The sequence below is a fragment of the Lacerta agilis genome, chromosome 17 (genome assembly GCF_009819535.1).
Source record: "Lacerta agilis isolate rLacAgi1 chromosome 17, rLacAgi1.pri, whole genome shotgun sequence".
Classification (NCBI taxonomy): Eukaryota; Metazoa; Chordata; class Lepidosauria; order Squamata; family Lacertidae; genus Lacerta; species Lacerta agilis.
This window is the reverse complement of record NC_046328.1, coordinates 39,307,214-39,330,867: the sequence shown is the minus strand read 5'-3', so window position 1 is coordinate 39,330,867 and position 23,654 is coordinate 39,307,214. Positions and strand designations below refer to the sequence as shown.

The 23,654-nt window shown below is 50.4% G+C and overlaps 1 protein-coding gene across 1 annotated transcript in view; it reads right to left on the bottom strand.

The window, feature by feature from the left end:
* The window catches only part of DCAF8 (DDB1 and CUL4 associated factor 8), a 35,867-nt gene extending 15,635 nt beyond the window's left edge, over positions 1-20,232 (bottom strand). Inside the window, exons 1-10 of the mRNA XM_033174335.1 lie at positions 20,114-20,232; positions 17,737-17,846; positions 16,974-17,139; positions 14,221-14,306; positions 13,479-13,640; positions 12,872-13,048; positions 12,722-12,766; positions 12,143-12,226; positions 7,504-7,695; positions 2,350-2,426 (exon numbers count right to left, since the gene is read on the bottom strand). Of these exons, the coding sequence (XP_033030226.1) occupies positions 2,350-2,426; positions 7,504-7,695; positions 12,143-12,226; positions 12,722-12,766; positions 12,872-13,048; positions 13,479-13,640; positions 14,221-14,306; positions 16,974-17,139; positions 17,737-17,846; positions 20,114-20,186 (1,172 nt within the window). The 5' untranslated portion in view covers positions 20,187-20,232. The remainder of the gene's footprint in view (positions 1-2,349; positions 2,427-7,503; positions 7,696-12,142; positions 12,227-12,721; positions 12,767-12,871; positions 13,049-13,478; positions 13,641-14,220; positions 14,307-16,973; positions 17,140-17,736; positions 17,847-20,113) is intronic.
* Positions 20,233-23,654: the final 3,422 nt, after the last annotated feature.

Below are 23,654 nucleotides of genomic sequence, written 5' to 3'. Positions count from 1 at the left end.
CAGGATCCGGCCAGACCTCTAGAATGGATCCCATCCACAACCGGAGGTACCAGTGTATTGGATTTTATCCCACTCATGTACAAAGAACGCTCCTACATTGGCCAGCTAAGTAAATCCACAGCTGGCAGGAGAAGCACCAAGTTAAGCTGTGAGGCATGGGCAACCAGCAATCGAGAGCAGACAAGAGGGAGCAGCCCAGCTCCCTAGTGCCTGGCCATAGACTCTGGAGACCGGGGGGGGGGGGGAGCCTTCAGCCGTTTCTTTAACACTGTGGGGAGGGGAGTTCAGAGTGAGGCCTAAGGGAAGTCACTTGGGCTCAAGAAGACGACAAAGGGCAGGAGGTATCGCCCGGCTCTGAAGAGGCTCCCCCTGGCCTAATTGCCAGAGAAAGTGGCTATTATCTGGCTGATTCACCCCCTTCTACAGGCCCGGCTGTCACATGGAACTGAGACCAATATGGGCATTAGATGGGCAGAGGCTGGCTGGCTGGAGGGCAGGTGACTAAGAGGCAGCACAGAGGAAGGCAAAGCCTTGAGAGGGCCCCCAAGGTTCATTTAGTTCACCCCTGCCACGCAGGAACTGCAGCTTCCACCTTCCCTGGTGAAGAGGCATGTGAGGCAACATACACGTGGTTTTCCACAGCCAATGCTGGGGTGGGGTGGGGGTGGGATTAATGTCACCGACAAGACGAACTGGCCCTTGGTTTCAATGGAAACTAATCCAAAGTCACAGCATCCGAAGACGCCGGGACCCTTCTGAGCTGACCTGCAGCTCCACCTTTGCCCCTCCCTCTTTTTGTCTGGGAGGGGGCGGGATCGGTGGAGCCAGTCGGCCAATCCCCACAGCGGCTGGGGAAGCTGGGACCCTGGATAGCTTCATCCTGAGTAAGTGCCAAGGGAAAGTCCAGAGGAAAGTTAGAGGGGGGGTGGTGGAATGGAAGCTACGGCTTGCGCAGGGAGCCATCGGAGGTGGTGGAGGCAGCCTGGCTGGGCCCCAGAACTGCTCATAAGCTGATAAGGGAGGAGGAGGGCGGCCACTCAAGGTCACCAGCCGCTCCGAGGGCTTTTGGCTGCTGGAAGAATTAAAAAGGCCCAACCAGGAGAACTGGCCTGAGCTGAACGAAACAGGGGAGAAGGGAAGCATCACACACTCCCCTCCAGGGCTAATTCCCCAGGCTGAGCCACTGCAGGTGGGATTCAAAGCCCCCTCTCTCCTGAAGGCTCCCCCACCAGGGGACGTAGCAGCCTGAAATCCCTCCGCCATCACCTCCACCAGGCAGGAGAGGGGATGGGAGGCCGCAGCTGGTCACTGCAGGGATGGGGAACGTTCTCAGCCCAGGGGCCGCATTCCCTTCTAGGGAACCTTCTGGGGGCCGTGTGCCAGAAGTGGGCAGGGTCAGAAGCAAAAGTGAGCGGAGCAACAAATGCAAATTGACATTCAGCAAACACTCACCATGATCAGCTCCCGCCCAGAAACCTATGTCCCCACTGTGGAAGGATGTGTGGATCCAGAATTGGCCTCCACTGTCACGTACGGATTCAGTGTTAAGACTGTTTTCATGGAAGATAATCTTACTCGGCTATGAGCCATCGTCCTAGACTTTCTGCACGCCCACCCGTCTCTACCCTCCATGCAGGCAAACAAGAGGCATTACCAGAGACCCAGGGCATATTTCGGCCAGACAAAGACACTCAAGGAGGGTGCAAAGCACAGGTCGGTGAGGGTGGAGTCCCAGGGGGCTGGACAGAGAGGTCTGGGGGGTCCCTGAGTTTGCTTTCCCTCCAATTCCTTTTCCTTTTGTGAATTTTAGATCACAAGGAGAGGGCTGTGAATGGCTGCTAGCCATAATGGCTGCATCCAGCCTCCACAGTCAGAGGCTTCTGAATACCAACTGAGAATGCTCTTGTGCTCTAATCCTGCCTCTGGGTTTCCCACTGAGGCATCTGGTTGGCTGCTGTGATTGCAGGATGCGGGGCTAGATGGGTCATTGGCCTGATCCAGCAGGCTCTTCTGACGCTCATACGACTCTACTGACGCAGGATTTGGTAAGAGTACCACCAGTGAAACATGGAAGAATGTGCACCCGTCATCTGGTGGTAATCACTGGATAAAGGCCTCCGCATCGATTAAGGCTGTATTTCCATTCCAACACCAGAACGAACGCTCCCAATTTTGTAAGTGTTTTACTTGAAACAAGTTGCACTGATCAGCAATGGGGCTTCTCCTGAAGGACACACTTATCTGGAAGGGATGGCAGGCCTCCCCCCAGAAACACTGGACACTCAAAGGTTCTGCTCACTGCTCTGTACTCTTGGGCAGGGACTAAGGAACCTCAAGGCAGAAACTTACCTTTCCCCGACTCCCTTTTCGAGCAGGAGTAGATCCAGGAGCTCTCTGGGAACTGGCGCTGTAGAACTGGCGTCAGACTGCGGGGGAAAGCAGAAGATGGAATTTGAAGTGGGGCAGTTGCAACCCTGCTTTCCTGAAAGGTCTCCAGATTTGTGCAAAGGATCTCTTTAGTACCAGGATTAAGGGTGGCTGGTGGAGGAGGTTGGACTAAGCGGCCCTTTGGGCTCCTTCAAACACTACAACTCTACGATTCTATGACTCTGTCCTTTTCAAGGCTCAGGCTGTTGATGGGCCACCAATGATGGACCTTAGCACCCCTGTTGCTACAGGGGCCCAAGCGGCTGTGAGGGCCCATTTTGCAAATAAAGACAGGAGGAGAAAGTTACAGGGAGTGAAATTCATACATATGGTTAGAACGAGTCTTGTGGCACCTTAAGGATCAATAATTTACAGCCACACCTAATTTATCTGAGTTTTATTTTGCCTGTGCACTAATAGGTTTGGGGTAGCAGATAACGGATTCTCTTGCTCCCTCTTCCCTCCCTTTCTTGATACAGTACAGAACAGATGCAAACACACAGTTTTTATATGCAAACATTTATGTGCAAGCAAAGACATGTACGTTTAAGTATCAACGCTCACTTACATAAGAGTGGCTGGGGCAACCCAATCAGGTGGGCAGGTTATAAATAATAAAATTATATTATTAATACTCTGGTTTCTCTTGAGATCATATAAATATTTTGCCTTGTTAATACCATTTAATAACATCTGCACAAAACGATTCGGTTCACATGAACTAAAGGCCCCACTGAAAAGACAGGAAATTTACTGCCTTCCAAATCATTTGAGATGAACATTTGTTTATTTTTAAAATAAATGGTATTTCAAAAACATTGATAGTCTGCTTGACATCCAAAATAATATTGAAGCAGCATGCAAAAAAAAAAAAAGGAAAAGAGGGATGCAAGTCCCAGCAACCAAAATAAATCAGCATGAGAATACACTCCAGGCTTCACAGGGCATGCTCAAGAGGAACGCTGGACTGGCCCTCCAGTGGAAGGAGCCAGAGACCTGCTAACAGGTGGCACCATTTGGTGCCAGGGTGCCACGTAACTTATTTAGATATACAATCGTTTTATCTATATTATAGTGTGTGTGTGTGTGTGCGCGCGCTTTTTATTGTATCCATAACACTGGGGAACACTTTTTTTTCATTTTCTGTTGCATGAGATTTTCCAACTGTTCTTATATGTTCTTTCAATGCTGATTTCAAATCTGAATACAGGTAGGTAGCCGTGTTGGTCTGCCATAGTAAAAAAAAAAAAATCCTTCCTGTCTCTATGGTGCAACTGGAAGGAATTTTTTTACTTTTATTTTTTCAAATCTGTAAGCTCTAATGTGAATCTCCATTTCCTGAACAGTCACCTAGATCAATTCCCTGAAAACCTTGGGGCAGTCAGTGATGAATAGGGCGAGCGCTTCTATCAACACCTGAAGACAATGGAAGAGCGTTATCAAGGGCGATGGGACAAAACGATGATGTCAGGCTACTGTTGGACCATCAAATGAGAATCCCCTGCGCAAGTCCACAAACGCAAGAGCTACAAGCGCAAATTCTTTCCTGAATAACAACAGCTTGCAGATACTGTGTATCCCAAGGGAATACAGGTACAGTGGTGCCCCGCTAGACGAAAAAGTCAATGGGCTTGCCTCGCAAGATGGACTTTTTTTTCTCGCGAAAACCGCTATTTTGCATTGGTGCTTCGCAAGGCGGAAAAATCGCTATATGAAGACATTCGCAGAACGAATTATTTTCGTCTTGCGAGGCACCACTGTACATTTTTTGCATACCTCCAACTGTGCATAGATATAATACATGTCATTTTCAATGCTATACATGTCATGTGCAATGCTATATAAGTCACTTACATTTATACTCATATTATACTACTTTGGCTATGTGTTTAATAAAATATTGAATTCTTGCATTGTGAAAAACAAAGATTATGGTAAAAAGTGAAAAACATGAATTGCAAAAAAACTAGAGCTTACAGAACAAAACCGACTTCAGGTATGAAATCAGCATGTTAAAATTAGGTTAGAACAATTGCAGGTGTCAATGCAACAAAAAATTTGTTCCCCAGTGAATTGAACTTTACAAAGAAGTCCAGTCAGAGAAAGACAAGACATGATTACACAGTTCATACAATGTCAAACTGGCTGACCTTGGCGGCCAGACCCTGCCTCTCAACCTGACCAACCTCACAGGGTTGTTGTGAGGATCAAATGGGGAGGAGAGCCCTTGAGCTCCTTGGAGGGAAGAAGGTGGGATAGAACTGTAATAAATAATGTCACTGACATTTCATCTGGACCCAAAACTTTCCTGCCACTTCTTTTGACTGGCATCATGGTAAGGATTATATTATACATCTGATACCAGAAAAAAGTCTTTGTAACTCAAAACATTTTACAAAACATAGTATGAATAAGGGGTTTGAAGATTCCTTTGGCATCTTAAATTCAAAATTATACACAAATGGACAGCTCTCTCAATTTTACATGTGTATACACATATACTGTACACACACACACACACACACACACACACACACACAATCTATCTATTATACTGATAGTGACAGATCTGGATAAATGTTGGGGCTTTGTTTTAAACAAGGGGATCCAGCCATGGTTTCACCATCCCACAAAGACTTGGGGACAGCCTGATGCCTGCAATGAAGGACCATGAGCCTCATTCAGTCTGCAATCACCACCTGGAGGATGAGTCTCGAGTGCAGACCTCAAGATCCTGACTAATTCCATTTAATTTTTTCTTCCCCTCCCACCCACCTTCAGCTCTTCCAACTCCTGTTTCATTTAACAATCAGTCTCCATTCTGGATAACTCAAAACACTTGTCTGCTTTTGGTGACCTTTTGCTTTGGTCCTAATCAAGATCCTGCCCAGGTGTGGACTGGGAAATTCTTCTTATGGACCAACAACTATTGACTTTGGGCTTTGTACACTGCTGCTACAAACTCTTGTTTATAAGTCATTGTATAATAAAATTTTCTCACCCTGTAAAGTGGGATATAAATCTGTTTATGTGTGTGCAGATCTCTGTGTGTGCATTCTCTCTCTCTCTCTCTCTCTCTCTCTCTCTCTCTCAATCCATTCACACATATACAGATATACACACAGAAGCAGAAAATGTGGCAAATTGCAAACAAATGTGTTCCTAATTATTTCATATCCATGTACACATCACTAAATATATTTAATCCTAAATTGTGCATTTTCATAACTTCCATGGAGAACCATACTGTGGATTTCACTGGAGTGCAAGATTTGAGGGAATCTCCCTCACAGCTGGTCACCTACCTCACAAGGTTGTTGTGAGGGGAGGAAAAGTAGGGAGAACCATATTTTCTAATTTGGACTTCTTGGAAGGAAAGTGAGATGCTAATGTATTAATAAAAAAAGCATTGGGCTGAGAAAGCTGAGTTGTATTTAATGAAAACAGTGGTCCCCAATTGGTGGTCCACAGGCCCGGGGGGGGGGGTCCACGTAACCCACCCAAGGAGTCCATGGCACCATTCACATAACAAAAACTACCTACAGGTATCAAAATGTTCAAAAGTAGGGGGATTCACGGATTGGCTTTTGAAAAACAAGGGGTCCTCAGTACTTAGCTAACTGGGAACCACTGAACTAAAATGGATCTAAGTCAGCCTTGCTTCAAATCCGTGTTCAGCTAGAACTCCCACTCATGAACTTTGGACTAGTCTCTCCTCTCTTGGCCTAACCTACCTCGCAGGTTCTAGTTACAGGTAGGTAGCCGTGTTGGTCTGCCGTAGTCGAAACAAAACAAAAAAAATCCTTCCAGTAGCACCTTAGAGACCAACTAAGTTTGTTATTGGTATGAGCTTTCGTGTGCATGCACACTTCTTCAGATACCAGGTATCTTCAGATATCTGAAGAAGTATGCATGCACATGAAAGTTCATACCAAGAACAAACTTAGTTGGTCTCTAAGGTGCTACTGGAAGGAATTTTTTTATTTTGTTTCGACTACCTCACAGGGTGGTTGTCAAAATGACACAGGGAGCTCCTGAGCTCCTTGGAGGACAAATGTGTAATGAACGAATAAAAAAGGTAAGATAGAAAAAAATAATGTAAGCAGATTTAAGCTAAAGATAAATACACTTAAATATGGATAGCTAAAAAGGTAAATATTAACATATGATAAATATAAATGATGAATATAGCTACAAAAAGATAAAATATAAATGGACAGCATTAGCTAAAATGATAGAGATTAAATACAGGAAGATAAGAACAGATAAAGACAGATGAATAGATAAACAGAAACGAACAGAGATAGAGGGAGGTGACATAGATAAACATAGATATCAGTGAATAAACATAGATATAAACACACAACAGAGATTAAACATAAACTGAGATAAAGTTAAGAGGACGGAAGAAGCGAGAGATTGGCCCTGGCTTACAAACAGAGATGTATATATTTAGGCCGCCCCTCATTTCGGCGACTGTAACCCGTTCTTAATATTGTGCTTCAATTGTTGCGAGCTTAAGGGCAAGGGAATAACAACAACAGCGACGGCGGATAACCACGCGCGCTGAGGGAGAGAAGGAGCGAATGCCAGCAACGAACACAAGCCAGCGATGGAGAGGCGAAGGCCCAAGAGGCCAGGAGGAAGGAAGGATGGCAGAGAGGGGCGAGGCGAGGCGAGTCGGGGCCACCCGGGGAACCCGCAGGGCCACGCGGGGGGTGGGGGGGCTCCCACGCCTAGAGGAGAGGGAGATACACGGGGGGGGAGGGGCTCTTCCTGAAAAACGACTCCCCCCTCCCCCCACCCGCTTCTTCCTTCACCCACGAGTGCCTTTTTCTCAACCCATTTTTGGGGTGTGTTTGTGAAAGGAGCCGGGGGGGGGGAACACCATAAACAAACAAACAGGGAAGATTCTATGGCGCCCCTCCCCCCCCCGTTTTCTGCCCTTCCCCCTCCTGCCTCAGGGGAGGCCTTGGTCCTTCTGGGTCCCCTCAGTCGCCCTCTCGGGGTGCTCTGGGCCTCCCATGGGGGGGGCGGAGGGAAGCAAGCGACCGACACCCTCCCCTCCCCCCTCACCTCTGGAGGCCGCTCCACCTCCCCCTCCGCCGCCGCCTCCAGGCCGGGGGGCCTCCGCCACCACCACCTCCGGCGCCGCCATCGGGCCGCCCAGCCGCGGATGCTCCCCGGACGCCGCAGACCCCGAGGAGGGTTGTTTTTTTCCCTTCTCTGCGCTTTACGGTCCCCCGACGACGACGACACTTCGCGACACTTCCCAAGCAACCGACCAAAAAGGAGGCGGGGGAAGGAGGGGAGAGGAATGCGCACGCGCGAGGGAAGTACTTCCGTGTCGGAAGGGGAGGGGCGCCGAGAGGAGCGCGCAGAAGGGCTCTCAGTGGGAGGGAAGGAGGGCCATAGAGAAGCGCGCGCAGAGCGGCAGCTCCCATTCCAGACCACCGGCTTTGTAGAAATAATAAAATAAATAATCAAAATATATCGTATTATTTTATAGTATAATATAATGTTGTTCTTGTTCAACAGTGATGATAATCACAATCATCACCACAATCAGGCTCCCCCATGTTTATTTCTAGGTTCCAGTCCTCCCTGCCTCTTGTGGGAGAGAGTTCCACAGTTCAACTCTGTGCTGCTGCGTCAAGGAGGACTTTCTGTTATTTGCCCCGCATCCAGCTTCACAGAATATCCATGAGTACACAATGGTCTCGGACCTGATAATTCCCACTTCATGCTTTGAAATCTGGTGGAAAGGCCTTGTTTGCTGTGCCGCTAAGGGGCTTTCTTGGTGGTGGCTCCTTGCCTGTCGAACTTCCTCCCCAAATGGGATCAATTGTCTTCTTTGCAAGGATCATAGAACTGTAGTTGGAAGGGACCCTCAAGGGCCATCTAGTCCAACCCCCTGCCATGCAGGAATTACAACAGGATCACATCAAAATGCACTTGTGACAGCTGCAACTTTTGGGAAAGATCTTAAAGAAGCTAACTAGGCTTGCCATACGTCCAGAATTTCCTGGACAAAGATGGGATTTGTCAGTCGGAAACAGTGTCCCGGCGGAACTTGCTGAAATTCAGACGTATGGCAACCCAGGTCAGAAATGTAGATTTTGGCTCAAGAAACTTGGCCAGATTTTCACTTTTTGAAATATGGCAACCCTAACTTAACAACTCTGTATTAATGGGTTTGGCGGCTAGCCCAAGTGCAGAAATGTCTGTGTAAACTAAGAATGGGTGGGGGAAAAACATGTTTGCAGAAGAGAAAGGGGAGCAAGCGAACGCTCCAATTTATGGATCTGTTAAAATACATGCAGGTCCCACTTACCAGACACAATGCATTCCCAGGAAAATGTTCATAAGAACTTGTTTTGCATAACAAGTCCGTGATTTCCATTATTTCCTATGGGAACACTTCTACTGTGGGATTTGTCTATGCCCCCCAGAAGCTGGCTGTTTGAGTAAATGAATCTACGGAGCACATAGCGAGGTTTGGACATGATTATTTAAGTGTGAATAAGTGAATTTGGACATAGCGGGTGCCATAGCAGAACCCAAATGTATTTTGTCACTCTTTTATCCATTTCAATGCTGTCATCTCTGCATTTACTAGAAATCGCTTTTCTGTGATTTCTGTTTTCATTCGGGTAGTTACAGTCTAGGTTTTGTAATGTCCTTTCCCCCTCTTGCTAAATTCCCAGCTGGTAAAGTTTGCTTAGTAGCTTCAAATGCCAATGAAATAGTATGTTGAAGTGAAAGGGTGATATTTACAAAATGAATATCCTTGAAACAAACAAACAATTCCTTCTAGTAGCATCTTGGAGACCAACTACTGTGTTTCTCCTAAAATAAGACACCGTCTTATATATTTTTTCCCTCAACAAAACACAGTATGGCTTATTTTCAGGGGATGTCTTATTTTAACCGCATCGCATCAGTATGCTGCATAGCCACACCTCTCCAGGCTGTTTTAATGGGAGGTGCCGCATCACTATGGCTTATTTTCGGGGTATGGCTTATTTTCGGGGAACGGCTTATATTTCGCAATATAATGGTACCCTGAAGCCGGTGTGTTAAGATTTTAAGTTTTTGAACTAGAGAAGAGATATTTGAATTTCTTTATTAGCAGCAGTCTAAGTGAAAGAAGATGTATGATTTGATACAAGAAGTAATATGTTGTGTTAGGTAATTATATTATTATTATGAAGTTATATTTGGAATAGATTTGATTCAAGCTAAGAAGTGATAGATTATTTTGGAGTAAAAACTAGATTTTAAGAAGTATGTTTAGTTTTGATTATTGAATGATTTAATTTTAGAGATGAGAAGTTATTAAAGTAAAATTAGAATTGGAACCAAAGGAGAGAAAATGGGGGAAGTCACCTAGTATTGATTCGAACAAGAAAAGTTTTTTTTTTGTGTAAACAAGAAAAAGAATTATTGGTGTGATTTGTATTTGTTTTTATTATGGTTTGATTGTTGGGTTTGTGTTTGGGTTTGTGTTGGTGTATGTGTTATGTTGGTCTTTGTTTTGTAAAAACCAATAAATTCTTTATAAAAAATATATTTCGCAAATGCATAGAAATCCTACTATGGCTTATTTTATGGCTATGTCTTATTTTAGGAGAAACAGGGTAGCGGTAAGTTTGTTATTGCTAAGAGCTTTCCTTTGCATGGTATCTGAAGAAGTGTGCATGCACACGAAAGCTGATACCAAGAACAAACTTAGTTGGTCTCTAAGGTGCTACTGGAAGGAATTTGTTTGTTTGTTTTGTTTTGACTGTGGCAGACCAACACAGCTACCTACCTGTAACAATGAGTATAGTATCCTTGTTATAGAAACTGGGGTTGGCCCAACTCTCCATCAAAGGACTTAGGATCCCTTGTGGTCTGCCATTGGTCAGAAGAATAGATAGAGGCAGGAATCAGGTAGAGAAGCTAGCCTGGCCCAGGGACATACACAGCGTAGGGTGTGCCAGGGGGGCCGTGGCCCTAGGCGCACAATTTTCAAGGGAGGCACAAACCAGGTGCCCCTCCCCACCGGTGCCCCCAGAGCGGCCCAGCCTAGGGCTCCCCTCCGCCTGCTAAGGACTGCGCCAGCTGACTGTGCTTCCCCCAGCGTGGGTGAGTAGTCAGCTCAGCTTGGCCCCGCTTTGCTCCAGTGGGGGTGAGGTCCCTTCAGCCCAGTGCAACCCCCGTCCCACCTGCCTGCCTGCCGCAGGCACCGGCAACCATCGCTAGTCTGCTGGCCTGTTCCTTCTTCATCTGTTGCAACAGTCTCTCCTGAAGGGAGAAAAACTTTTCTCTATCCACTTTTTTTCATAAATTTCTATCATGCCGCCTCTTTCTTGCCTTTTCTCTAAACCAAGAACTCCCAAGCTCAGCATCCTTTCCTTGGAGGGGAATCACTCTACCCCCTTGACCACACGAACGGTCCTTTTCTGAACCTTTTCTAGCTGCAACATCTCCTTTGGAGGTGAGCCCAACATAATCCGGCTCTTAAAGCAGGAGAGAAAGGATGAGGGAATGTTCTTCTCACACAAAACAGGGTGTCTGGATTAAGCCTTGACTACACACACACACACACACACAGAGTGTTTCATCAAAAGAAGAAGCAGGGAAGCGAAAAGAAGACCAGGATCAGCTCTTCCACCTTTATTTTTAATAATTATCCTTACACACACACATACACCCCCTCGCCTCCCTCTGAGGTTCTGCCAGTCTCAGGAAGGAGAGCAGACATAATCCCCCGAGTCCTGGCAGGGATGAGGACAGCGTCGCCTGCCCGACTGACCTCTCCTGCCTTTCTCTCTGGCCGAGCCCAAGTTCCCGGAGATGGAGAGGCAGATTCCCCCCCCCCCCTGCACCAAGAGAGGGGCAGTGTTAACCAGAGGGGCAGGGAGGGTTAGTACTGAAAAGCGGGAGTGGGAAGAGAGGGCACTCAGCAGCTCTTTGGGGGCAGCGGCATTCCCATCTAAATCAGTGCTTTCTGAAAATCGGCTCGGACCCATCGGGGCTCAGGTGGGGCCGCTGGACATTCCTCTTCCTCCCTGCCAGTTGCGGAGGGGATTCTGGTCCAGCGCCTATCACTTCTTGCGTTTCCCAAAACCGTCACAGAGCTTCAAAGGAGCAGCGCTGGCCAGCTTCCAAAAGGCAGCTTCCGAGGAACCCCCCAGGCAAAAACAGAAGGACCTGCTGTTACCGAGAACTGTAGGCCTAACACGGTGGCCCCTTGGCGGGTGCTGTCTCCTTCTCTGGCCCCTTAGTACCCCCCCTCACCTGCCTGGCTCCTCAAGAGCCAACCAGGGGAGCAACTGACACACACACACACACACACGGCAGCTGAGCTCAATCTGTTAGTCGGTCCACTGCAGGGAAGGAGAGGGAAAGTGGGGGTGTCTCTTGCACCCCCACATACACACACACCCCAGGACCCCAGAGACAGCAGCAGCATGTCCATTTACATCCCTTGAGACTTTCTGAAAGCCTCTAACTCGTATCATCCTATTTGGATGTTTTGTTATAAAGTTCCGCCGCACACATACAGAGAGATATTAACACAGTCAGCCCAGCCCTTTTTAGGCACCTGGTGATTGAAGAAAACCAAAATAAAAGCAGGTGGGGGGGGGGAGAGAGAGAGAGTCAGCCCCCCCCAACCCCAGACACAGTAATGCCCCTCCGGTCCGCTCGCTCTGTGGGGAGGAGGTCACATTATCTGGCACTGGTCTCCTCCTCCCGAGTTGGCTGTGTCTGGCAGATTCATTCCCTCCAGGTCGAAGTTCAGGCCGGGTGGCTGCAGGAGGAAGATGATGGAGAGAAGGGGGAGGTTAGCTGGGATCCCTGCACTGCAGGGGGTTGGACTAGATGACCCACAGGCGGCCCTCACAACTGTACGATTCTATGCAATATTTCCTGTTGTGCCGGAGGGCGGGACGTTAACCAACAAATTGCGAGGAAGGAGATTCTGACTAAGCCTTAGGAAGAACTTTCTGAGAGCAAGAGCCGTTTGACAAGAGGAATGGGCCCCGTCTGAATGTTGGCTCTCCTTCGCTGGAGGTTTCCAAAAAGCAGAGCTTTGTTGGCCACCTGCCAGGGATGCTTTCGCTGCGATTCCAGGGGGTTGGACTAGATGGCCCTGGGGGGTCCCTCCCAACCCCACAATTCTTTGATCGGCTTGCCGGAAGGAAAGGCGTGGGCAGAATTAGCAAGGGAGCTGTGCTCCAACTACACCTGGAGGAAGGAAGGAAGGAAGTGCGGGCGAAGCCACCTGCTCCCTGCCCAAACTCACCGATTCTCCCGCCAGTTCCTTGGGGGGGTGCCCGAGGTCTTGGAGCTGGAAGGCAGACAAAACAGGCAGCGGCGTCAGCAAGGAAACCGTGGCGGGGGGCTCCATTTCCTGCCCCCCCTCAGTGCCCCCTCCCCCAGCCCCCCTACCCACCTGCTGCATGAGGTCCAGGACCATCTCGAAGCGGGCCTTGTGCTCCGTGTCTCCGTCGGTGGGCAGCTCGGCCTCAAACTGCTCGCAGATCCTCCCCATGATGCTGTGCTGCTCCTGGTACTTCTCGAACTGCTCCTGCGGCAGGGAGTCGCGGTGGCTCTGCAGCCACTCCGGGTACTGGGGGAGGAAAGGAGGGGAGGGTGGGCCACGCGGACCGTAGGGAGCCGGCCTTGGGCTCATCTTTCTCAGGACTGTCTGCACTAAGTGGCAGCCGAGGGTCTCCGGGGTTTCCGACGGGCATCTCTCGGCCAGCCACACCTGGAGAAGCATTGAACCCGGGACCTCCTGCTTCCTCTTTACCGCTGAGCGATGGCCCTTTCCACTGAAAATGAAGCAGGTCCCCAGTCCTCATGGTTCTCGTGTTGCGGGGAGCAGCCTTACACCGAGTTAGGCCATTGAGAGCCCACCTACACTCCTCTCCCATCCCTGCTTAGGATGCCAGGGGCTGATCCTGGGACCTTCTGCATTCAAGGCAGCTGTTCTGCCACTGAGCTACGTCCTGCCCACCCCACTCCCCCCACGCGGTGGGCCCTTCCTTCCGCCTTACTTTCTCCGTGATCTCCTTGAGGGACGGGTAGAGCACGTCTTTCGACAGGAGGTTCTGCATGATGCTCTGCATGATGGGCAAGAGGCTGCCTTCGCCGTCTCCGTCCTCCAAGCCGAGGCCTTCCATGGTCTTCGCGAGCTCTTCCTCGGAGACGCTGGAGTTCTGCGGGAGAAGGAAGGGGGGGCAGCTGTTAAGAAGGCCGGGCGAGGAAGCCAATGTCTTCACAGAATCCTTTAAAAGAGGATCGGGCCAATTCATGGAGGAGGAGAGGATCCTGCTTTGGGGGTTTCCCTTGGGGGCACCCCAGCATATATGTTCTCAACAGTGGCCAGCTGGGTGCCCCAAAGGAAACCCCCCAGGTGGGACCCTGAGCAAAACAGCAGCTCTACAGTTCCCCACCACCTGTTATTCTGTGGTAGACTGCTCTTGGGCATGGAGGTTCTGCTACCGCAGCAGACCTCCGCCTGGCGAGCCTGGCTTTCTGGATCAGGCCAGCGTCCCATCTAGTCCCAGGCTCCTGTTCTCACAGCAGCCAACCAGATGCCCCAATGGGAATCCCGCCCGCAGGCCCTGAGCACAAGAGAGGCAGCAAAACTCTCCCCGCTTGCAGTGAGGGCGCCAACTGGGATTTGCTGCTTCTCACGCCGACGAAACGGGGTCTGCAGAGTGGATCCGCCGCTGGAAATGCAGAGGAAGCGTTTACGAGAAGCCAGGGAGGCAGGAAAGGGTCCAGGGGATTTACCTGGAGGTCGTCTGCGTTCTTTGCCAAGCCGCTGAGCGTCTCTTTCAAGCAGGAAGTAAACTCCTGCTGGGAGCTGGAGTCGCTTCCTGCAAAAAAAAGCGAGGGAGAAAGTGTTTTAAGAGACCCCGGGAGAGGAAAATGCATTTTGTTTTTCAAATGGAAAAAACTATTATTTATTTATTTAGACCATTTATATACCACTTAATAAGTTTTCTTAAATATATAAATAAGTCTCTTGAGTGGTGTACGAAAACCTAAAGCGACGGCTGACAACTTGAACAACAAATTTTTTACAAAAATATAAAGCCACACGCACATTTATATATGCAATTCCTGAGAAAGTTGAAGCAGTTTTAATCTGATCTGGTATTTTAACTTACGTAAGTTTTAAAGCACTGTCACAATTTTTTTCTGGATTTCACTGTTTTACCTTTTTGGTAAATTCACTTTGAGGGTTGTTTTTTGTAGTGTATAATTTTTATGATTTAAATAACCCAGCATCAGTTCCTTCCGATTCTGACACACCTGCCCTCTCGGCCTCTTTGCTCTCACCCAGGAGCCTTAAACGGGATGCAAGGGGAATTTGGAGATCCCAAGGGCCTGCCCCTCGCTTGAGGGAAGAAGGGGTTCCCACAAAACAGGTGGCGGCAAAGGTGGCGATTCTGTCCTGAGTTGCCCTGATGCCCCCGAATCCATCCATCGGAAAAGTTGCTCCAAGTCGGGCAACGCTGCCGTTCTGACTCAAAGTCAAGAAGAACTTTCCAGGGGTGAGAGAGAGCCACTGGATGGCGGAGCAGGCGACCTCGGAAGGTGGCGAACGAGATCTCTTTCGCAGAGGCTGGATGGCCATCGTGCCAGGGAACCTTTAGCTGCGATTCAAACTGTACAGTTCTGTGATTCTACACATAGCAGCGACAAAAGTAGGCTCTCCTTCATTGGAGGTTTTTAAGCAGAAGTTGGAAGCCCACACAGCATTTTCAAAGCAACACTAGTTCGAACTCACTTAGCTGAGGCTGCGGTTAGAAAATGCATGGATCTCTTTGGGGCGTTGCGGTATTTTTAGCTAACCAGTGGGAGTCCGGGTATATGTGTGTGTGTGTGTGTTTTGAAGAGCATTCTTTTCAAAGAGCCCCTTTCAAAGTGTCAGTTTTAACACATATTTTTTATTTAAATAACAACATACCGTGGTAAGACCTCTTGATTGATGTAAAGCAGCATGAAAGTTCCTGGGTCTAATGTTTAGACGTGGGCCCCTTAGCTTTGCTTTACAAATGTGTGATGCTTAGGGTGGGTGGGGAAGCCCACCCTATTTATTCCGAGAAGCGTGGAAGTCTTCATTTTGAGAAGGACGGGGTGTGAGTGTGGGCTGCTGTCCTCCAGAGACAGTGGCACCGCACCACATTTTGGGGCAGTGTCTCATGGAATTGTGGAGTTGGAAGGGAGCCCCAGGGCTCATCTAGTCCAACCCCCTGCAATGCAGGAATCTCAGCTCAAGCATCCCTGACAGGCGGCCATCCAACCTCTGCTTAAAAACCTCCAAGAAAGGAGAGTCCGAAACCTTCCGAGGGAGACCGTTCCACCGTCAAGCAGCTCTTACAGTCAGAAAGTTCTTCCTGATGTTTAGTCAGAATCTCCTTTCTTGTAACTTGAAGCCATGGGTGCGAGTCCTACCCTCCAGAGCAGGAGAAAACAAGCTGGCTCCATTTCCCATGTGGCAGCCCTGAAGATATTTGTTCTCCAGGCTAAGCACCCTCCAGCTCCCTCAACCATTCCTCCTAAGGCTTGCCCTCCAGACCCTTGACCATCTCAGTCACCCTCCTCTGCACACGCTCCAGCTTTTCAATATCCTCCTCCAACGGAGGTGCCCAGAACTGGACACAGGACTCCAGGAGGGGTCTGACAGAATAGAGCAATGCTATCTGAAGCTCAACATCAAAAAAACTAAGATCATGGCCACTGGTCCCATCACCTCCTGGCAAATAGAAGGGGAAGAAATGGAGGCAGTGAGAGATTTCACTTTCTTGGGTTCCACGATCACTGCAGGTGGTGACAGCAGTCACGAAATTAGAAGACGCCTGCTTCTTGGGAGAAAAGCAATGACAAACCTAGACAGCATCTTAAAAAGCAAAGACATCACCTTGCCGACAAAGGTCCGTATAGTTAAAGCTATGGTTTTCCCAGTAGTAATGTACGGAAGTGAGAGCTGGACCATAAAGAAGGCTGATCGCCGAAGAATTGATGCTTTTGAATTATGGTGCTGGAGGAGACTCTTGAGAGTCCCATGGACTGCAAGAAGATCAAACCTATCCATTCTCAAAGAAATCAGCCCTGAGTGCTCACAAGAAGGACAGATCCTGAAGTTGAGGCTCCAGTACTTTGGCCACCTCATGAGAAGAGAAGACTCCCTAGAAAAGACCCTGATGTTGGGAAAGATGGAGGGCACAAGGAGAAGGGGACGACAGAGGATGAGATGGTTGGACAGTGTTCTTGAAGCGACTGGCATGAGTTTGGCCAAACTGCGGGAGGCGGTGAAGGACAGGCGTGCCTGGCGTGCTCTGGTCCATGGGGTCATGAAGAGTCGGACACGACTGAACGACTGAACAAAACAAATAATCATTTCCCTTGATCTGGGCACGAGACTCTTCTCCTTCTATCAATGCAGGCTGGAAGGAGCAAGTTCAGACCCTGCCTTGCTTTCCCCTAAGAAGAGGGGCAAAGAAAGAGGAACCCCCTCCTCTCCCCGACTCGCTCACCGACTCTGCCCGCTGCTTCGGAGAGCTTCTGGAACTGTTCCACCAGGTGGGGTTCCTCCTCGGCCAACTCCTTCATGGCCTTCTCGAACTCGGCAGTGGCCTGGGAGGCCAGCTCGCTATCAAAGAGGTCCTGGAAGAACTTCTCCTGCGAGGCAAAGAGGGAATCCTGGGAAGAGACAAAGCGAAATGGGTGAGACGAGCGGGGGGGGGGGCTCAGCACCCCCTGGATTTAAGCAGACGGGAAGCCCTGAGTCTGGCCCTGAGTCTTGCCACCGACCGACATGAGCAGCCCACAAAACATTTGCCTAGGCAGCTGGCTAAGTCCAGGGCCAAAAGGAAAATAAATACATCTGTTCTTAAGAACTTTCCTGGCCTGGAAACAAAACTCACTTGCCAGAGGAGAGCAAGGCAAGGAGCTATTTAGGAGCTCAAATCAGCGCCACACTTGGCCCTCTCTCACATCCACACAAGTTCTTGTGCGGCCTAACGGGCCCATTTTACAGAGCGGGACCTGCAAATTGTTCTCAGGATCCAGCTGCGGATTCAAGAAGCTGCAGGCCGTTTCAGCAATGGGGAGAAGAAGCAGCAGGCAGTCAGAGGTCCTGGCTATGTGTGTCCCCCTACCCCTGCCGAGCCAAGGCCACCAGAGGAGGCAGAGGAGGCAGGTGGCCGTCTCACTGGGAGCAAGGGGCTGCCCTCTCTTCCCCCAGCTGCCCCACACACCCCCACATCCCAAGGTGGGCGCTCAGGTTGCCTGCCCTACCTTGGCAGCATCTCCAGGCGATTTCTCAGAGACGCTGCTGTCCCCGACGGAGGCAGTTGAAGGGGGCGGCAGAGGGACTGGCTTGGCCTTATCAAAGTCATCGAGGGCACCTAGAGAGAGAGAGAGAGAGAGAGAGAAAGAAGAAGAGTGATGATGCAAGGCAGTGGTGGGGGCGCAATTCTGAAACAGCCGCCCCCTCACGAGGAAGCAGACGTGAGCAGGTATGCATCTCCCCTAAATCCAGAAGGCAAGAGAGGGGCTTCTGCGCTGGGGAGCCAGGGGTCGAATTTCCCCAAGGACAAGGCAATTTCTGAGGGCTTCCCACCACGCAATGGTGCAGGAAGATCACCCAGCACCCTAGTGTTTCCCAAAGGGGGCGATACCACTCCCTGGGGGGCGCTGTAATGATCCCAAAGGGGGCGGGAGCAGCCTTGGTTGCAATTGGGGTGGCAGTGGTGGAAGAATTAAGAATGAAATTTTGAAAAACTGTTTGTACGCATTTCATCTGTTGCATAATGACGCTTGCCGATGTAACATAAAGTCACAGTCCAAATAAACACACGAAATGTAAGTTATAACCAATCAGTGGCCGAGTTTGCCGAATGTTGCCACGTTTTAATAAATAATGTTATAATTTCAAGCTTCAGGGTGCCTTATTTACAATGTCTTTTTTTTACTACGTTGTAGGACGTAGGTGGAGATATAGATAAGAACGCAGATTTGTCACTGCTGCTGCACCTCCCTGTCTGTTCACTTAAAGGAGGCAGATTTCAGGGACAAATCCGCTTCCAACCTGCTCCTGAAACCGCCCAGATCCTGAGCAGATTCTCCTTCCCAGACTCCACCTAGGAAGGAAGGAGCGGGTGCCAGGAGGCGCTGTGGGAACAGGGGGCAAGGAGGCCAGGATCCTGCCCCTACTGAGCTCAATGCAGATCCTGGCTGCAGTTTGCCTAACCAAAGCGGGTTTTTTTAAGAGAACAGAAAGACCAAACGTTAAATTTTGCAGGGCAGCTAAATTACAGAAAACCTGCAGCGATCCTCTCCGACACACCAAAGTCCTTACGAAACGAGATAAAAAGTTCACAACAGTGAGGCAACCGACAGAAGAGAACCACCTCCACACTCTTGCCTCACACAAGAGGATCGCTCGTTATGTCACTAAGTTGAGTAACAACAACAATCCGTGTTGAATAAGGGCAGAGGGGCGCTGGGCGAGGTCCTGGGTTCAAATCCTGCCACTCCACCACGAAGCTCACCGGGTGTGACCACTGCCCTTCAACCTCACCTACCTACCTCACCAGGTTGTTGTGGGGATTAAAGTGTGTGTGTGTGGGGGCAACGCACGGCACCTTGAGCTCCTCGGAGGAAAGGTGGGTCCAAATGCAGTATAGCACAGCAAAATGTTGGGCCCACAACCTGTTGCGCATCGTATTTTACAAAGAAAGGGCAAGGCACAAATGTCAGAAAATACACTCCCGGGCGGCATCGCGAGTGCCAGGTGCGAATGAGCCCCCAGAGGAGCCTGAGTCCACACAGAGTTGGAAGGGACCCCCAAGGGTCATCCAGCCCAGCCCCCTGCAATGCAGGAATCTCAGCTCAATCTTACATGACAGATGGCCATCCAACCTCCAGGGGGAGTGCAGCATGTGGGGACGCGGAGGGGGGGCGGGCTGTGTGCCCAGCAACGGGGGGGGGCGCCTCAGTCCACTCAGCTGAGAGGGCATTATTTCTTTTAATTTGGGGAGGCAGGTGGGGGCTCCTTTATGTGAGACCTTCCCCTGTGTACACACACTATATATACAGTACAGGCTTCGAACCGGGGGGGGGGGGACATGTGGAGGGGGCAGGGGGGAGGCAGAGAGAAACTGGCAGCATATGGGGCAGCCCCTCTGGGGGAGAAATGTGTGTGTGGGGGGAGAGTCTCTTTCAACACCCCTGCAGCAGGGATTCCCTTTGGGATGTGTGAACAGGGGAGGCATGTATGGGGGGGGGAGTCAACCCCCTTGTCAGATACTTGGAGGGGGGGGAAGGTGGGCAATTGAGGGGGCAGCCTCTCCCCCCATCCCACCCCACCTACACGCAGCTGCTCCCCCAAGCCAGCAGCGGAGGCCTCGCAGGCGGCAGCCCCAAGGTCAAGGTCCTTTGCCGGGAGGGGGAGGCTCTCTTCCTACCTCCCCCCCCCGTTCTCGTTGCAGGGGGGCTGGGCAGACCCAGACCCTTCTCATCGCACGGCCAGACACGGGTGTCGCGACCCTGATCGTGTGAACGGGGGGAAGGGGAGAGGGCAGCTTCGGGGTGGGGCTTGGGCCTGCGTGTGCCTTGGAGGGAGGGGTCCCCCTCCACCCCCACCCCCACCCGGGGTCCCCCCCTTCCTTACTCTCGAGCAGCTCCTCCAGCTCCGCGTCCTGCTGCTGCTGCTGCTGCTTCTCTTGCGGGGCGGGCGCCGCCATGTCTGCCGGGAGGGAGGCGGGGAAGCCGGGCAGGAAAGCGGCCGGGAAGCCTGGGCCTCCTCTCCGTCTCCTCCTCCTCCTCGGGCGGAGCCAGCCGGAGCCTCGCCTTCCCTCCCTCCGCTCCCCCGGCGCAGCTCCGCCCTCCAGGATCGGGGCCCAGCTCCCCCTTCCTTCCGCTTCTCCAGCGAGCCCAATGGGTTTACTCTGAGCAGGGCTCTGGGCCTGGAGAGCGAGGACGCGCACACAGCCGGCAGCTTCTCATGGCCAGTAGAGTTTGGAAGGGGACCCCCGAGGGTCATCTAGTCCAACCCCCTGCAACTCTTGGGCCCAGAGAGGCGCCCCCTGGGGGCATCTGGAGGGAGGGGCCCGCGTCTCCCCCACGTTGCAAGGGGGGGGGTCGTGATGGGAACCACGCTTATTTGCAGTGAAGCCTGAGTTGGGGGAGGGAAGGAGGTGTGGTTGCATCATTACACCAGGCATCCCCAAACTGCAGCCCTCCAGATGTTTTGGCCTACAATTCCCATGATCCCTAGCTAACAGGACCGGTGATGATGGGAATTGTAGTCCAAAACATCTGGAGGGCCAGTTTGGGAATTCCTGCATTACATATTCCCAGCAGGGACGCCTTCCATCCATCCTTCCTCCTCGGACAGCCCTCTGCCCAAGGCGTCTTCATCACCATCTTCATCACAACCAGGAGCTCAGGGAGAGAGGGGCTCCCCCCAACCCGCCTTTGGGCACCCCGAGATGCGTGTTTTTAGGGAGACCCCCTCCACCACGTTCTGCCGCTGAAAGTTGCATCCGAAGTGTTTAAACTCCTGGTGGGACGATGGAAGGAATGGTTATTAGTTAGATAAGAAACAAGGCTTTCAGTCAGAGAAATCCAAGTTGGAAACGGAGTTAATTGAACCGAGTACTAAGAATCTTTCCAGAATGTACAATTTGCTGCTAGAGTGGCATACAAAAGATGAAATGGTTAAATCAGTAATGATTGACTGGGCTAAAGATGTGGGACATAACATAATGTTGGAGGATTGGGAGAGACTGTGGAGGGAAGGTACTAAGTTCACTGCATGCAATCTTTTAAGAGAAAATATCATGAAAATGATTTACAGACGGTATTTGACGCCAGTTAAGTTAGCCAAGATGTATCATGGTTTGTGTAATAAATGCTGGAAGTGTAAGCAAGTAGAAGGTACCTTCTTTCATATGTGGTGGACGTGCCCAAAGGTAAAGGACCTCTGGGAGAAGATTTATAATGAGCTAAAAAAGGTGTTGAAAAAAACATTTACTAAGAAACCAGAGGCCTTTCTGCTGGGCATGACCAACTATGAAATTCCCAATAAAGATAGAACATTTTTTATGTATGCCACTACAGCTGCTAGGATTTTGATAGCTAAAAACTGGAAAACTGAAGAAAACTGGAAAACTGAAAAATTACCAACAGTGGAAGAAACCCCGAGACCAGAGGGAAGAAACGGTGCAAAAGGATTGGAAGAAATTCAAAGATTATTTGAAACGACGTGAAAAGATAGACATTTGAAATTGAAATCAGAAGGATATTTAAGGCTTCAGTATTGTCAGAAGTTAGTTTAAAATAGGATATAAGAAGTAGTTAGAATTATGTTATGTGGATTTTACTAGGAGTACAATAGAGTTATATATGGATTTAGGTTTATATTGTTAAGATTAGGAGAGAAAGAAGATTTTACAATGTTACAAAGTTACTAAAGAAGATTAGAAATGAACGCAGAAGAGAGGATGTGAGGAGGTCCCAATACAATGTGATGAATATGAAAAAGATAGTCAGATTTTTGTATTTTTCTAGTTTTTTGTTTGTTGTTGTTTTATTGTATTTTGTATTGTTTGTTTTATTGGAAAATTTAATAAATTTCTTATAAAAAAAGGAAGGAATTGTTGTTGTCTCTTTGCCGCCCCACGACCCCCCTCGCAGGCAGAGAGACTGCTTTGGCGCTGGGCGGCCCACCCTGCAGGGGTGGCGGAGGGGGCCTTGGGAGAACAGGCAAGAAGGGTGCTGCTCCCTCGCCCTCTGACGGCCAGTGGGGCTCCCTGCAGCCGCTGCCAAGGCTTGGTTGCCACGGCAACTGCAGCCCACTACTCGGGGCCAAAGCCTGAGCTCCGGGTCTCCTAAGCAGCTGAGGTGAAGAGGGGGCTGTCACCTGCTCCCCCCAAAGTGGGCACAGAGCCCCCAGCCCCCCTCCTCAAATCCTTCCCCTCCAGGGAGACCCTCTCACTTAGGACTCTTCCTAACAGCCCCCTCCCCCAGTTAGGGACCCCACACCCACCTCACATATCCTGTACTCTGGACATGCATTTCCGGCCCCCAGCCTCTCACTGCAGTCCCATTGCACCCATAACCTCCTCTCCATTCAACTCTGGTCTGCCCCCCCCCTATCCCCAAAGCCAGGGATATTCCCCCCGCCAAGCCCTCCCTGGCACTCCACCCCCACCCCCACCAGAACAACCCCTGCAGAAGAGCTCCCTCTCTCTTAGGGGCCTTACATCGCTTGCCTCCCCACTTCACACTTGGAGCCAAAGGCAGGGGAGGGGAGGGGAGGGGAGGGGGGGGTCTGTTACTGTCCTTGGGATCCAGCTTCCTCCGCTCCATTTTCGGTGAAAGGAAAAATCCGCACAGACGGGAGGTCAAATAATATTTTACTTTCCCCCCCACTTTTCTTAAAAAACAAAAAAACAAAAACCACAAACCTTTACCATCAGAAGGAAGAAAATAAAATTGGCTTTTAGCAGATTGAACAGCAAACAGTCTGGCATCTTTTTTTAAACATATATATATATATATAACTATATATATATCTATATATAATCTTCTATGCCTCATCCACCTGTTTTAGCAAGCGGAGGGGGGGGGGTTCCTGGGGCTGCGAGGGACTTGCATCTGGAGCCAGGAAGGCCCACCAGGAATCTGCACCCGGCCAGGCTGAGGGGTGGGGGGTGGCAACCCTGAGAACCAAGGGGGTCGCCTGCCCTCTGCTTCAGCCCCATGTCAGAGTGGCCCCGGGAGGAAAGAGGCTCCTCCGGGCGACTGGGGAGAGAGGCAGGTTGTTGTAGCACCAGCAGGCGCCCCCTCCCCAAATAAAACAGCATGAGGACCCTCTTTGCAAGGCAGGCGGCCAACCTTGGCGCCACCACAGCCCAGCCCTCTCTCGCGAAGCAAGTGCCAGAGCGGAAGACAGCGATGCTTGTGGGGTGGAGGGGGCAGACACTCCGCCCGGAGAGGGTTTGGGTGGGGGCGCCGGGGGGGGGGGAGGCTGTCGCCTGCCTGATCCCTTTGGGCTGCTCCTCGATCCATCGCTGTCATGGCCCTGAGAGTTGCAAGGGTCTTTGCTGCCCCCCACCCCCACCAAGCCAGTCTGGGCTACAGGGGTCGCGGGCCTTTTCGATCTTCTAGATATCCATCAGGGTCTGGAGGCATATCTTTTTTTTAAA